This window comes from Eulemur rufifrons, chromosome 6 (genome assembly GCF_041146395.1).
Source record: "Eulemur rufifrons isolate Redbay chromosome 6, OSU_ERuf_1, whole genome shotgun sequence".
Taxonomy (NCBI): Eukaryota; Metazoa; Chordata; class Mammalia; order Primates; family Lemuridae; genus Eulemur; species Eulemur rufifrons.
The window spans coordinates 92,349,370-92,361,837 of NC_090988.1; the positions used below are offsets into that span (position 1 = coordinate 92,349,370).

Sequence of the window (12,468 nt, forward strand, 5' to 3'; positions counted from 1 at the left end):
TTGACAAAATTCAGCAATGTTTTATGGTAAAAATGCTCAACAAATTAGGCATAGAAGCAATGTACTGGAAAATAATAAAATCCATGTATGACAAACCCATAGCTAACATCATACTTAACGGTGAAAAGCAGAAAGATTTTCCAGTAAGACCAGGAACAGGAAAAGGAAGCCCATTCTTGCCACTTATATTCACCCACAGTACTGGAAGTTCTAGCCAGTGCAATTAGGCAAGAAAAAGAAATAAAATTATCCAAATCTGAAAGAAAGAAGTAAAAATATCTCTGTTTGCAGAAGACACAATCTTATATATAGAAAACCCTAAAGACTTCACCAAAAGAACTGTTAAAACTAATAAATAACTTCAGCAAAGTTACAAGATACAAAATCAACATATAAAAATCAGTAGTGTTTCTATACACTAACAAAAAACTATTCATAAAGGAAATTTTAAAATGATTCCATTTACAATAGCAGCAAAAGAATAAAATATTTAAGAATAAATTTAACCAAGGAGGCGAAAGATCTATACACTGAAATCTATAAGGCATTGATGAAAAAATTAAAGAAGCCACAGATAAGTGGAATGATATCCTATGTGCAAGGACTGGAAGAATTAATATTGTTAAACTGTCTATACTACCCAAAGAAATCTACACTTTCAGTGCAATCCCTATCAAAATTCCAATGGCATTTTGCACAGAAAGAGAAAAAACAATCTTAAAATTCGTTTGGAACCACAAAAAGAGCTTACCTACAATGTATAAGGCAGTTGAGATACACTTTCTTTCTATAACCTCTTAACATGTGGTTTAGAGGTTTAGAAAGTAGATATTCTATACATATTAAATGAATGAGTGAATGAATGAATGGTGAAAAAGAAACAATAATATGAACAGCTTCCTAACTGGAAGGCAGGTGAGTGTGTAGCCTACATTAGTGGTCTCTAAATATCGATCTGTGGACAGTAGCATTAAAATGACCAGGAATAGTTTTTTAAAGTATGTATATAAAATAGCCCATCCCTGCAGATGTTTCTTCAGTAATATTGGATGGAGCCCAATATCTAGAAGTATCCCTGAATGTTGCTTTAACGACATGTTCCACGGGGTGGCGGTAGAGTGCAGAGGATTTGGAATCTCTTAGAACATAGTTTATGTCCCAACTCTGCCGCTCACCAGCAGTGTCTCTTTGCAAGGTAATTGAGCTTTTAAGACCTTGTTTCGCATAGTAATACATATCTCATGAGATATTTTAATTTGTTTATTTGCTTATCTGTTATTAATAGGATAATGTATAGAAATCATAAACCCTCAATAAATGTTAATAGTAATAAGTATTAGCAAAATGATTTCAACATGGATGTGGCAGACATTATCAGAGCATCATCATCACACACAAGCCCACACATGCACACATGCAGACTCCATAAGAATCACCTAACGTTTGTTAATGTGCAAACTTTTCCCCTCTGGGAAGCTCCTCTCTCCTTCAACAGAAAACTAACTAATGAAGGTTGTTTTCCTTGATCCTGTCTCAGCACCTAGAGCCACAGACGCTCAAGGGAACTGGTATTGATCCCATAGACCTCAGCTAAAAATGCTCTGTGAGGATCTGTGGAGAAATCATTTGGTGGGCAATCAGCGTGCACCACTCTGTAAAAAAATTTTAAAGACAAATCTCCTATAAATAAATTTACATTTTTCCTATCCAGCTGTGCATTATTTTTTTTTAATTTTAATAAAATATGTTATTTAACTCACTATATCTAACATATTGCCATTTCAACATGTAATAGTATTTTAAAAACATTAATTAGATAATTATATTTTGTTTGTTTGTTTGTTTGTTTTTCAGCTCATTAAGGGGGTACAAAAGATCAGGCTATATACATTGCTCATGCCTCCCCATCCCCCCGAGTCTGAGCTTTAGTTGTGTCCATTCCCTAGACAGTGCACATCACTCTCATCATGTAGGTGTGCACTCCTCCCCTCCCCCCACTCCATCCCCGCCAGTCAGAACTTCAATCGTGTCCATTCCCCAGGCAGTGCGCATCGCACTCATCAAGTAGGTATACACCCATCCCTTCCACCCAGCCCCGACCTCTGTCCAATACCCATTTGATGTTAATCCCAAATGTGCACTCAGGGAAACCAGTTTGCTGGTGAGTACATGTGGTGCTTGTTTTTCCATTCTTGGGATACTTCACTTAATAGAATGGGTTCCAGCTCACTCCAGGAGAACCAAAGAGATGCCATATCGCTATCATTTCTAATAGCTGAGTAATATTCCATGGTAAACATATACCACATTTTGCTAATCCATTCATGAATCAATGGGCATTTGGGTTGTTTCCACATCTTTGCGATTGTGAATTGTGCTGCTATAAACATTCGGGTGCAGGTGTCTTTTTTATAGAATGACTTTTGTTCTTCTGGGTAGATGCCCAGTAATGGGATTGCTGGGTCGAATGGTAGGTCTACTTGAATCTGTTTAAGGTATCTCCACATTGCTTTCCACAGGGGCTGCACTAGTTTACAGTCCCACCAGCAGTGTATGAGTGTACCTATCTCTCCACACCCACACCAACATGTATAGTTTTGGGACTTTTTGATAAAGGCCATTCTCACTGGAGTTAAGTGATATCTCATTGTGGTTTTGATTTGCATTTCCCTGATGATTAGAGATGTTGAACACTTTTTCATATGTTTGATAAAGAACTGATAACAAGAATCTATTTAGAACTCAGGAAAATCAGTACGAAAAAATCGAACAACCCTATCAAAAAGTGGGCAAAGGACATGAATAGAAATTTTTCAAAAGAAGATATAAAAATGGCTGTGCATTATTTTGACACGTGAGGACCATAGTAAAATCTACAGAATTAGAGCCAGAATGTCAGCATGATTAACTCCAAGGTTGGATAGACTCATCTTATGTCTGACAAAGTAAAATATAAATGAAGAGGGGAGGCTCTCAATGGTATTGAGCAATTGGAAAATCTCTTAGGAAATGGCAATTGATATATTATCCATAATATTCCCAGCTGAACATAAATCATCATTATAGACTATAAGCAATAAGTAGACAAGGCTACTCCATGACCAGAAAGGAACAAGACAGAGAAAATTCTACTCTGTGGTTATATCTGAAATCAAACAGGAGCAAGAACTCTTGTAACCCACGAGAAAAGTAAGCATTCCCTTCTTGCAAAGAACATGCGTAACTACTCCTTCTTTACCTACTTTAATTTTTCTGCCTCTTAGACGTAAGTTACCAAGATATCCAATCACCAAAGTTTTTGGTAACACTCAATTCAGAACTCACTTCTACTTCCTAAATCCTTCTTAGAATCACCAGGCACAAACCTAAATCCTATGACAGGCCTTCCCAATTTCCTCTTATCCAACACTCTGGTCCCTTTGGTGCATGCTCTATCTTGCTGCAGCCAAAAAAATGATCCGGACTTTGTGTGACTGCATACATGTTCCTGGCACTGGTTGGCTATCGGCCATTGACAGTGTGAATTGTGCCAGGCATAGCTATTAAGTCTCTTGAACCCAGCTTATTTTTATTATTCATTTTTTATTGCAAAATTAACTCACATGGATTCATTACTTTTTAAAATTATTCTTTAATTTAAAATTGTCACGTATCCTTCCAAATGGTGTTTTCCTCGTATAAACATACACACACACACACACACACACACACACATAAACGCACAGAGGTTTTTTAAATTAAAATAGATTCACACCCTACATATTTTTCTGTGAAATATTGTACTCAATTAACAGTATTTCACTAACTTTTCCCCATAAGAATGCATATAGATCTGGCTCATTATTTTACTTGTTTAATGCAAGTGAAAAAGATAAACTAATTCTGGTTTATTTGAGCATCACCTTATCTATTTCCAATATTTTGCTATACGTAACAATACTGCCTGGAATCCCCCATATTTCAGGTAAATTTTTCAATCTGATTATATCAAAAATTAAACTGAGGTTGAGGAAAGTTACTTTTTATGCCTAACATTACACACCAACTAAATGGTGTTTCCAAGATGCAAACCTAGCTATCTCTAACTTTGTAACTGCAAAGCCTATTTACTTCCCATTGTAGGTAATAAAAAACGAAGCTTCAAAGGGACTTGGATAAAAAATAGTTTGAACAACTTCAAAACACTTATATTCATCCAATTAAAAATCCTTTCCAAAACTTCTACTTCTGGCCAAGATAGGGTCACAGGGACTGGATTTACCCTTCTGCCTAAAGCAAGAAAATTCGACAAAAATATATGAAATAATAGTTTTCAAGACACTGCATATCAAGGAGTAAAGAACAATGATCCTTGAGAGTCAAGAAAGAAATGAGCCCTAAAATTGCCCCTGCTCACTTCCTTAGGACAGTTTCCAGCCGGCAACGCAGAGAGGGAGCAGGAGGGAAGAGCTCCGGGATGTCCTAAAGGAGAAGGAGTTGAATGTCTGCAGGGACCAAGGCAGGTAGAGTTTACAGCACAGAATCCTGGAGAAAACGAGCTGTGCAGAGAGAGAACCCCTAGACCTGCAGAGGATACCCCTGGATTACTTAGCTGAATGCTGGTCAGTACTCACACATACAGAAACAACCAGGGGCCCAGGAAGAACACACTGAAAAGGTTAAAGATAGCAATGCTCGATGCTCATGTAAGCCTGGGAATGTGCCTGTTCTCACCAGCCAGACTGAAAACCTCAAGATTCAGGATGCATTGGGTGGAGCAGACAGAAAGGACTTACCCCAGGAGTGGGAAGTAGTTAGCCCTAGACAGAGGTCTGCTTCAGTTCCAACTAACAAATCTACAAAACAAGACTCAAAAGGATCACACAGTTCCCCAGTAACTGAACTGTGCTCCATAGCATAGTCACAATGTTTGTCATCCAATCAAAAATAATTAGGCATGAAAAAAGTAAGTATACACGACCATGATAAGAAGAAAAATCAGTAATGAAAACTGACCAAGAACGGCCAAAGGTGTTACAATTACCAAAGAGCACTAAAACAATTATTATAACTGAACTCCATATGTTCAAAGAAGATACATAGAGATGTGAAAGATAACACGAAGACTAGTCTGATGGTTAAAAAAAAAAATGGATCAGAGTAGCTACCAATTAAGCATAATACAAAATAAATAATTAGTGACCTTGCAGACATAGCAATAAAAACTATGCAAAATGAAAGAAAAATGAATCAAAAACATAAATTAATTAACAGGGCATCGGTGAGCTGTGGAACACCTTTATGCAGCCTTAAATATGTGCAACTGGAGTTGCTGAAGGAAAAGAGAAACAGGGTTGACATTAAAAACTTTTTTGAAAAATAATGATCAAAATTTTGTTAACTTTATAAAAGCTATAAGCCCACAGTTTGAAGAGAGAATCACAAGAAACCCCCAGCACAAGAAACATGCAAAAACTACATCAAGAAACATAGGCCGGGCGCGGTGGCTCACGCCTGTAATCCTAGCACTCTGGGAGGCCGAGGCGGGTGGATCGCTCGAGGTCAGGAGTTCGAGACCAGCCTGAGCAAGAGTGAGACCCTGTCTCTACTAAAAATAGAAAGAAATTATATGGACAACTAAAATATATATATACAAAAAATTAGCCGGGCATGGTGGCACATGCCTGTAGTCCCAGCTACTCGGGAGGCTGAGGCAGTAGGATCGCTTAAGCCCAGGAGTTTGAGGTTGCTGTGAGCTAGACTGACGCCACGGCACTCACTCTAGCCTGGGCAACAGAGTGAGACTCTGTCTCAAAAAAAAAAAAAAGAAACATCATAATAAAATTGCTCAAAACCAGGAATAAAAGGAAAATTTCAAATGCATCCAAATAAAAAAAAGACTTGTTATGAAGGACAGAACAAAAAAAGGATAAAAGTATATTTTTGGTCGGAAACCATGAAAGTGAAAAGACAGTGGAGCAGCATTTCAAAGTACTGAAAGAAAAAGTCCTCTTATCATGGACCAAATAATTTTATATATCCATCCTTTTCTTAACACACATATACTTATGATGTTGTGATACACCTGAAAAGACCCATATAATGTTTAATCACTTTTCACCTTTTATTTAAGTTGTTGTCCAGGTTATTTAATTTCAGAATTGTTAAAGGATTTTCTTCTTTTTACAACTGAATAATATCCCATTCTGTGTGTGAGAGAGAGACAGAGAGAGAGAATAACATTGTCTTTATTCATTTATCCATTGATAGATATGTAAGTTGTTTCCATGTCTTGGCTATTTTGAATAGTGGTGCAATAAACATGAACAAGCAATATCTCTTTAAGGTAAAGATTTACTTTCTTTTGAATACATACCCAGAAGTGGGGTTGCTGGATCATAGGGAGGTTTTATTTTTAATTTTTAGAGAAACCTGCCTACCATTTCCATAATGGCTATATTAATCTACATTCCCACCAACATTGTGCAAGGGTTTGATTTTCTCCACATCCTTGTGTCAGGCTAAGCCAGACTCCAAGTGTGATAAGAACCCAAATGGAGAAATCTTCAGTCTTCTCGAGAAAAACCATAAATTCAGTGATTCTCCATTAAATTTTCTATGTTAACTCACCAGTGCTCTAGGTAATTACAACAGATGTTATTAACACCTGTTATGTGCTCACCGCTAATCTAGGCATTGGGAACACACAGGCCACAGGAATATATGGCTCTGACTCATAGAATTTGCCTTCTAGTGTGTGCGTGGAAACAGAGCAAAAACAAGTAAATCATCAATAAGTAAGATAATTTCTGACGGGGGTAAGTGCTCTAAAGAAAATAAAATACAGAGGAATGATAGTGACTGAGAGGAGGCACAACCTCAGCCCGAAAAAGAGGCCTTCTTATCCATATGGCCCTGTGGGAGAAGCAAACCCAATTGAGGGAAAAGATGGTACAAAATCTTTAAAGTGGGGATTGATGTGACCTTGGCTTATGTTTTCCAAGTGCAAAAAAAAAGACTGGATGGACTGAAGGGAAACATTTTACATGTCTGGTCACAGATTGATGCAAGGGTCTTGTGATGTTGAGCCTTTGGGGTTTTGGTGAGGAGTTCACATGTAATTATAAGTATGGTAGCCATTGTAGGATAAGTGGGGGATGTGACATTAGACAGATCATTCTTGCCACTGACTGGAGCACAGATTATAAGAAAAGAAAGGACGTCAGGGGACTATGTACAAGGCTCATGCAGTTCCTCGAATTGAGAGATATCAGCATCCTGAACTAGGGTTGTGTGTGAGGGAAAAGGAGAGAATGCTACTTAACTGCATGACTTTGAGAAGGCAGAGTTTACAGGATTTGCTTTTAGATTGAATTTAGGAAGTGAAAGGAAGGGAGAATTGGAGTTTGACTCCTAGATTCTAGTTCTGATTGCTTGTATGAATGGTGGTGTCATTTAACTGTGATGGGGAAGATAGAAGGAGTAGGGGAAAGTGCGGATAAATCGGATAAGGCATGACCAAAAAAAAAAAAAAAAAAAAACACATACACGCAAGAAAAACAAAAACAAAAGAACCTCAAACACCTCAAACACAAACCTCAAAAACACCTTCCACCACCACCAAAACCCCAATCCCCGTAATTGAAACATAAAACACATTATAAAAGGCTCTCTCTATACAGGACTTAGTGAAAGCTGAGAATGGAGAAAAGCTGCTAGCAGAGTCTAGAGGCGTCTGAGGGGTCCAAATAGAGAAAGACTGGATTTCTTTGGCCCTGTTAGCGAATTTCTGCACAGCTCAGTCACAGCTGTGGAGCTCCCTCAGCAGCGCAGGGCAGGAAACACAAAATGAGGCATGCTGTGGGAGGCAGCAGAGGAGACAGGTCAGAGGTGCCTTGAGTGCATCTTCACTGAGAGTCTACCACATGTCAGGCAGTTCTTGCTGTCATGGCTATTGCAGGCTACGGGGGAGGACAAACAAATTAAGGAATTATACCAGTGAATGTAAAGGCGAGTGGCAGCATGGTCAGGTGAGAGGGAGTGAGGGCAGGGAGGGTGACAAAGTGGTTCTGAGACTGGAATCAGGAGCAAAGGCCCTGTGGCAGAAGGGGACATGAAGACTTGAAGACAGCCCGTGGACTGAAGCAGAGAGAACAAGGCCAGAGTGGTACCAGGCGGGGCAGTCTCAGGGTTGGATCTTTACACCAAGAGTCATGGGAATCCACTGGAGAGTTTTGGGTAGGGCTGTGACATAACTCTTGGAAGTCACTTAGTGTAAAGAGGCAGGAGCCTGGCTGATGAAGCCACCTTTATTCATATACCCATGGAGCCACGCCCCACAGCATGAAGGACAGAGGTAAGAAGACCTGCAGGACAGGTCATCTAAATATAACTCAGTGCTCAGCAGTCTGGGAAGTTGTGAAAGCAACAGGCTTTGGTTCTTCTCCTCTGGGAAGCGTGTTGAACAAGCAATGGAAATACAGTCAATGTCTCATCAGTGCAAATACCAGTCAGCACAGGGTGAGTGAAACAAATCAACTGAGATGGGGAATTCAGAAAAATGATGATTTTTATTGAGTAGCAACCCACTAAGCAAATTAAAATGTACTCCATCAATAAATTTCCATTCTTGCCTAGCACCCTTTTTCCTTCTTGATCCTTAATTTTGTTTTACTATTCTCTTGATTCTCTTATAGCATTTCTATATGTTTATGAATCCCTAAAGAAGCAACACATTGTTTAAGATTCTAATGAAAAAATAAAAACAATAGAAACATTGGGCTTCCACTTCCTTTTTGCCACCTTGGCCAATGTCATCTTGTGTTTCCTGGCTTCTTATTTGCAGAGAATAACTTCGGCAAGGGGTCATCAGTTATCCTTGGGATTCACATTCCTAGCACAATCAGATATGCCCATGGTGCTAATTAATTTCTAGCTAAGCAGGGAAGGGCTCTTGCACACCCACCACCCCCCTTCAGAGATGCAGTTGCATGCAGGCATCATGTTTCGTAGTAAGCTTCCTTCCAGAGCGCTCCGTATTTCTTCAAAGCCCTGTGGGAGGAGTAAATAAAACTATCAGTAGGTGAGATTGCAATGTAAAAGGGGCTTCTCAGTTTGCTCATCTGCCAGGTTCAGGGCAATGTCATCATTTCCAGCTACATTTGATAAATGTCATTCTCTGTTCACCAGTGGAGATGGGTCACCAAATTGCTTTTAGCAGGTGAGTTCACCTTTCCTTTATGGAGGAGATTGAGATTTTCTTTCATATTGTTTTCTTCTCTGCCCACATACCTGTATAACAACGCATCCTATATCCACCTACCCACCCTATTTTATAAGTGAAAGATATTTTTCTGGGCTCTAGGGGTACAGCAATGACGAGGAGAGATTTGAGTTCTGTCCACAGAGAGTTCCTGGTCTAGCTTGAGAGACACATATTAAACAATTTGTTACACAGTATGTTATTTAAAAATGATTGTGATAAAGGTCGCAAATGAAGAGAACCAGGTGCTACAAGGCATGTGATGGATTTAGTCCTGGGGTCAGAGAAGACTGACATGGGGAAAAGGCATTTGAGACGAGACTTGGAGAATGAATGGGAATTGACAAGGTGATATGAGGGGAGGTGGTGGTTTGGAAGAAAAAAGTGGCAAAGGCGTGAGATGGCCGGTGGCAGTGAGTTTGTAGCAACTGAAGGTGGGCCAGATATCTAGAGGGCAAAAAGGGAGGAGGGTGGTGGTAGACAGTCTGTAGCTGGAGCATTAGTCAGGAATTAAGTCAGACCAGGCCTGCCCTGCCAGCCTGATTCAAGATATGTTTTGTTTCCAATCCTAAAAGGAAGAGAAAGTTATTACACCCAGACCTCTAGCTGTTAATTTGACCAGCACAATCACGGTTCTCCAGGTAATTGTATGTGAACACCTAAGAATGAGCACGGATTTCAGTCCCTGCACGCTGCCCTATTCTTAATCAGTCAGCCCAGCCTGATTCACAGGTTTCTGTCCCACTGGACCCTGAGGTATCTACATTTGCAACACTGGACCAGATGGTTCCACAGTCCCTCCCACCACGTAAGTTCTAAAGTGTGTGCACAGTGCTGTGGGGGATAGAAAAGCAAATAACACACAGCCTGGGCTTCAAGAAACTTGAAATGTAGTACGGAGTAAGGCATTTTAAAGTGGTAAATAATGGACACGCTTGAAGCTCAGACTCGGGGAGATGGGGTGGGGGGGCATGGGCAATATATATAACCTGAACTTTTATACCCCCATAATGAGCTGAAATTAAAAAAATAAATAAATAAATAAATAATAGCTGTGGAGAGGGGGAAAAAAATAAAGTGGTATTATTATTGTTATTAATATCTTTGTTGTTGAGATGGTTCCCTGTAGAGTCTTGTGTCCATGCTGTGCACACAGGTGCCCCTCAATAAATGGGTGTTGGGTGAATGACTCACAAGCCAGTGAGTGGTCTGAGGACTGGCAGTGAAGAGAAGTGAGAGCTGTGAGCTGAGAGAAATTATGTTCTTACCTGACAATATCTCCAAACGCCGTCAGCATGGGCTTATTCACATACTGCAATCCGTGCTTGGCACACAGTGACCTCACCAGAGGTGCCACTTTGTGATAATTATGACGCGGCATTGTGGGGAACAGGCTAGGGAAACAGACGGGAAATACAAAACTTAGACCTAAAGAGAAGCCCAAAGGACTTTTCTTTCCTCTGTTACCAAATAAAATTATAACACCAATGTAGGCTCAACCTTGACCTTGCACAATACTTTTCTGTTTGAGAAGTTCAAAAACGCTTACTGAAATACTCTCATCTTATCTCTTTACACCTCTATGAGCCACGTGGGTTGTAAAGATTTGGACAATGCTAATAGAATAAATGTTAATTCCATAGACTATGTTTATTTTTGGCCAAATCAAATGAAGGTATGGGTTGTCTATCATTTTTAATTGTGTCGGAGAGCTGTAGATATCCCCTTCCCCGTCTCTGTCTCTGTCTGTCTCTCTCTTTCTCTCTCTCCATCTAACTTCTACCCCATGAATAGATGAGTATTCAATAAGTTCTTGTCATGGTACATAGGGAAAAATCTTAGGATAGAAATAAGGTAATGGCTTCTTAGCTAAAGGTTTCCACTAATCAGCCAGGTGACCTTCTTGGGTTTTAACCTCCTCTTTGATAAAATATGAATAATAATCATTTCTTGTTTGGCTGAGGTTTTAGAGGACTAACATGAAAAAAAGGATGAGAGAACACTGTGCACAGCTAAAAGATCTCTTTTCTTCTCTGACTACCCCAGATATGGCTTAGATAAAAGGGTGCAAAAAGGCCCTCCCCTGAATATTCTAAAGAATTGGCTCTCCAAGTGTCACCGTTTTCTCTTTCTTTGTTGCCTGTCCAAATAACTGACCCATTGGTGAAGTATTGCCAGATACCATTTGGAAATTGCATCAGAGACTGGGTTTCATTGTTGATTATTTTATAACTTTGGCTCTAAAGAGACAGGTATTTAAATTCTAATTAAATTTCAATATAACTTGGTTACCCAAGTGGTATGATTGTTTGTGGTTTCACCAACAAACCAAACACATAGAAAACAATCACAAATTCCTAACCCTGTAAGTTTCTGGAAACTGAGTCACTGGTACTTTTCCAAGACTCCACTCCATACTCAGAGTTGTTAATGTTCCTTCCTTCCTTTCTTTCTTCTCTCCCTTACCATTGATGATATTAGAAAGATAGCAACGGTTAGTGAATCCTGGTTCATTTTTTCCCCTCTGAGACCCTGACCCTAAGGCTCTGCTCTAAACTGCATTTGGGTTGTTATAAGTGACTACTCTTGCCCCTGTCATGGACTATTTCTGTCACTCACTGGTGCTCGATTTGGAAGTTCAGGTGTCCAGTGAACCAGTCATTGAAAAAAGACTGTTCAACATTACAGGTGGCCAAGATCTGCAAAGAAAAAACTTATATTAGATATAAATGATCCCAAGTGTCAGAGAAAATGTTTATTTATTCTTCTATTTAGTCAACCATTCATCAGGTACTTATGGAGGACCTATTTTATGTGAGAAACTATGAAGTATATAGAAGATACACAGTCCCTAGTCTAACGAGCTTACAATTCAAGAAGGAAATAAGACATTTAGCTAAGAAGTACATACAAGGCAATCTATATATTAATAACACTGTATGTAGGATTTGAGGGGAAAAGTCTCTGTCGGCACAGAGATATGGAAGACTGAGGTATCATAAATGAGCACATTGGCAGATGGATGTAGGATTGTAGGATTTCGGTAGGGATTGCAGGGGTAGAATACCATTTCTATACAGCGGACTTGAAGGAATTCTAAATGACAAGTAATTCGTTCAAAGGTTCTATCCAAGGGTTTAGTGCATGGAAGTACATTCCATTTTAAGCAGTTTCCTTTGTAGTCTTATGTATTTTATGCATTAAAAACATTATCCTGAGAAGGAATT

General features: G+C 39.3%; 1 protein-coding gene across 1 annotated transcript in view; it reads right to left on the reverse strand.

The window, feature by feature from the left end:
• Window positions 1–8,856: 8,856 nt before the first annotated feature.
• LOC138384504 (fatty acid desaturase 2-like protein FADS2B) overlaps window positions 8,857–12,468 on the reverse strand; it is a 35,962-nt gene continuing 32,350 nt past the window's right edge. Inside the window, exons 10-12 of the mRNA XM_069470010.1 lie at window positions 11,861–11,940; window positions 10,510–10,635; window positions 8,857–9,030 (exon numbers count right to left, since the gene is read on the reverse strand). Of these exons, the coding sequence (XP_069326111.1) occupies window positions 8,979–9,030; window positions 10,510–10,635; window positions 11,861–11,940 (258 nt within the window). The 3' untranslated portion in view covers window positions 8,857–8,978. The remainder of the gene's footprint in view (window positions 9,031–10,509; window positions 10,636–11,860; window positions 11,941–12,468) is intronic.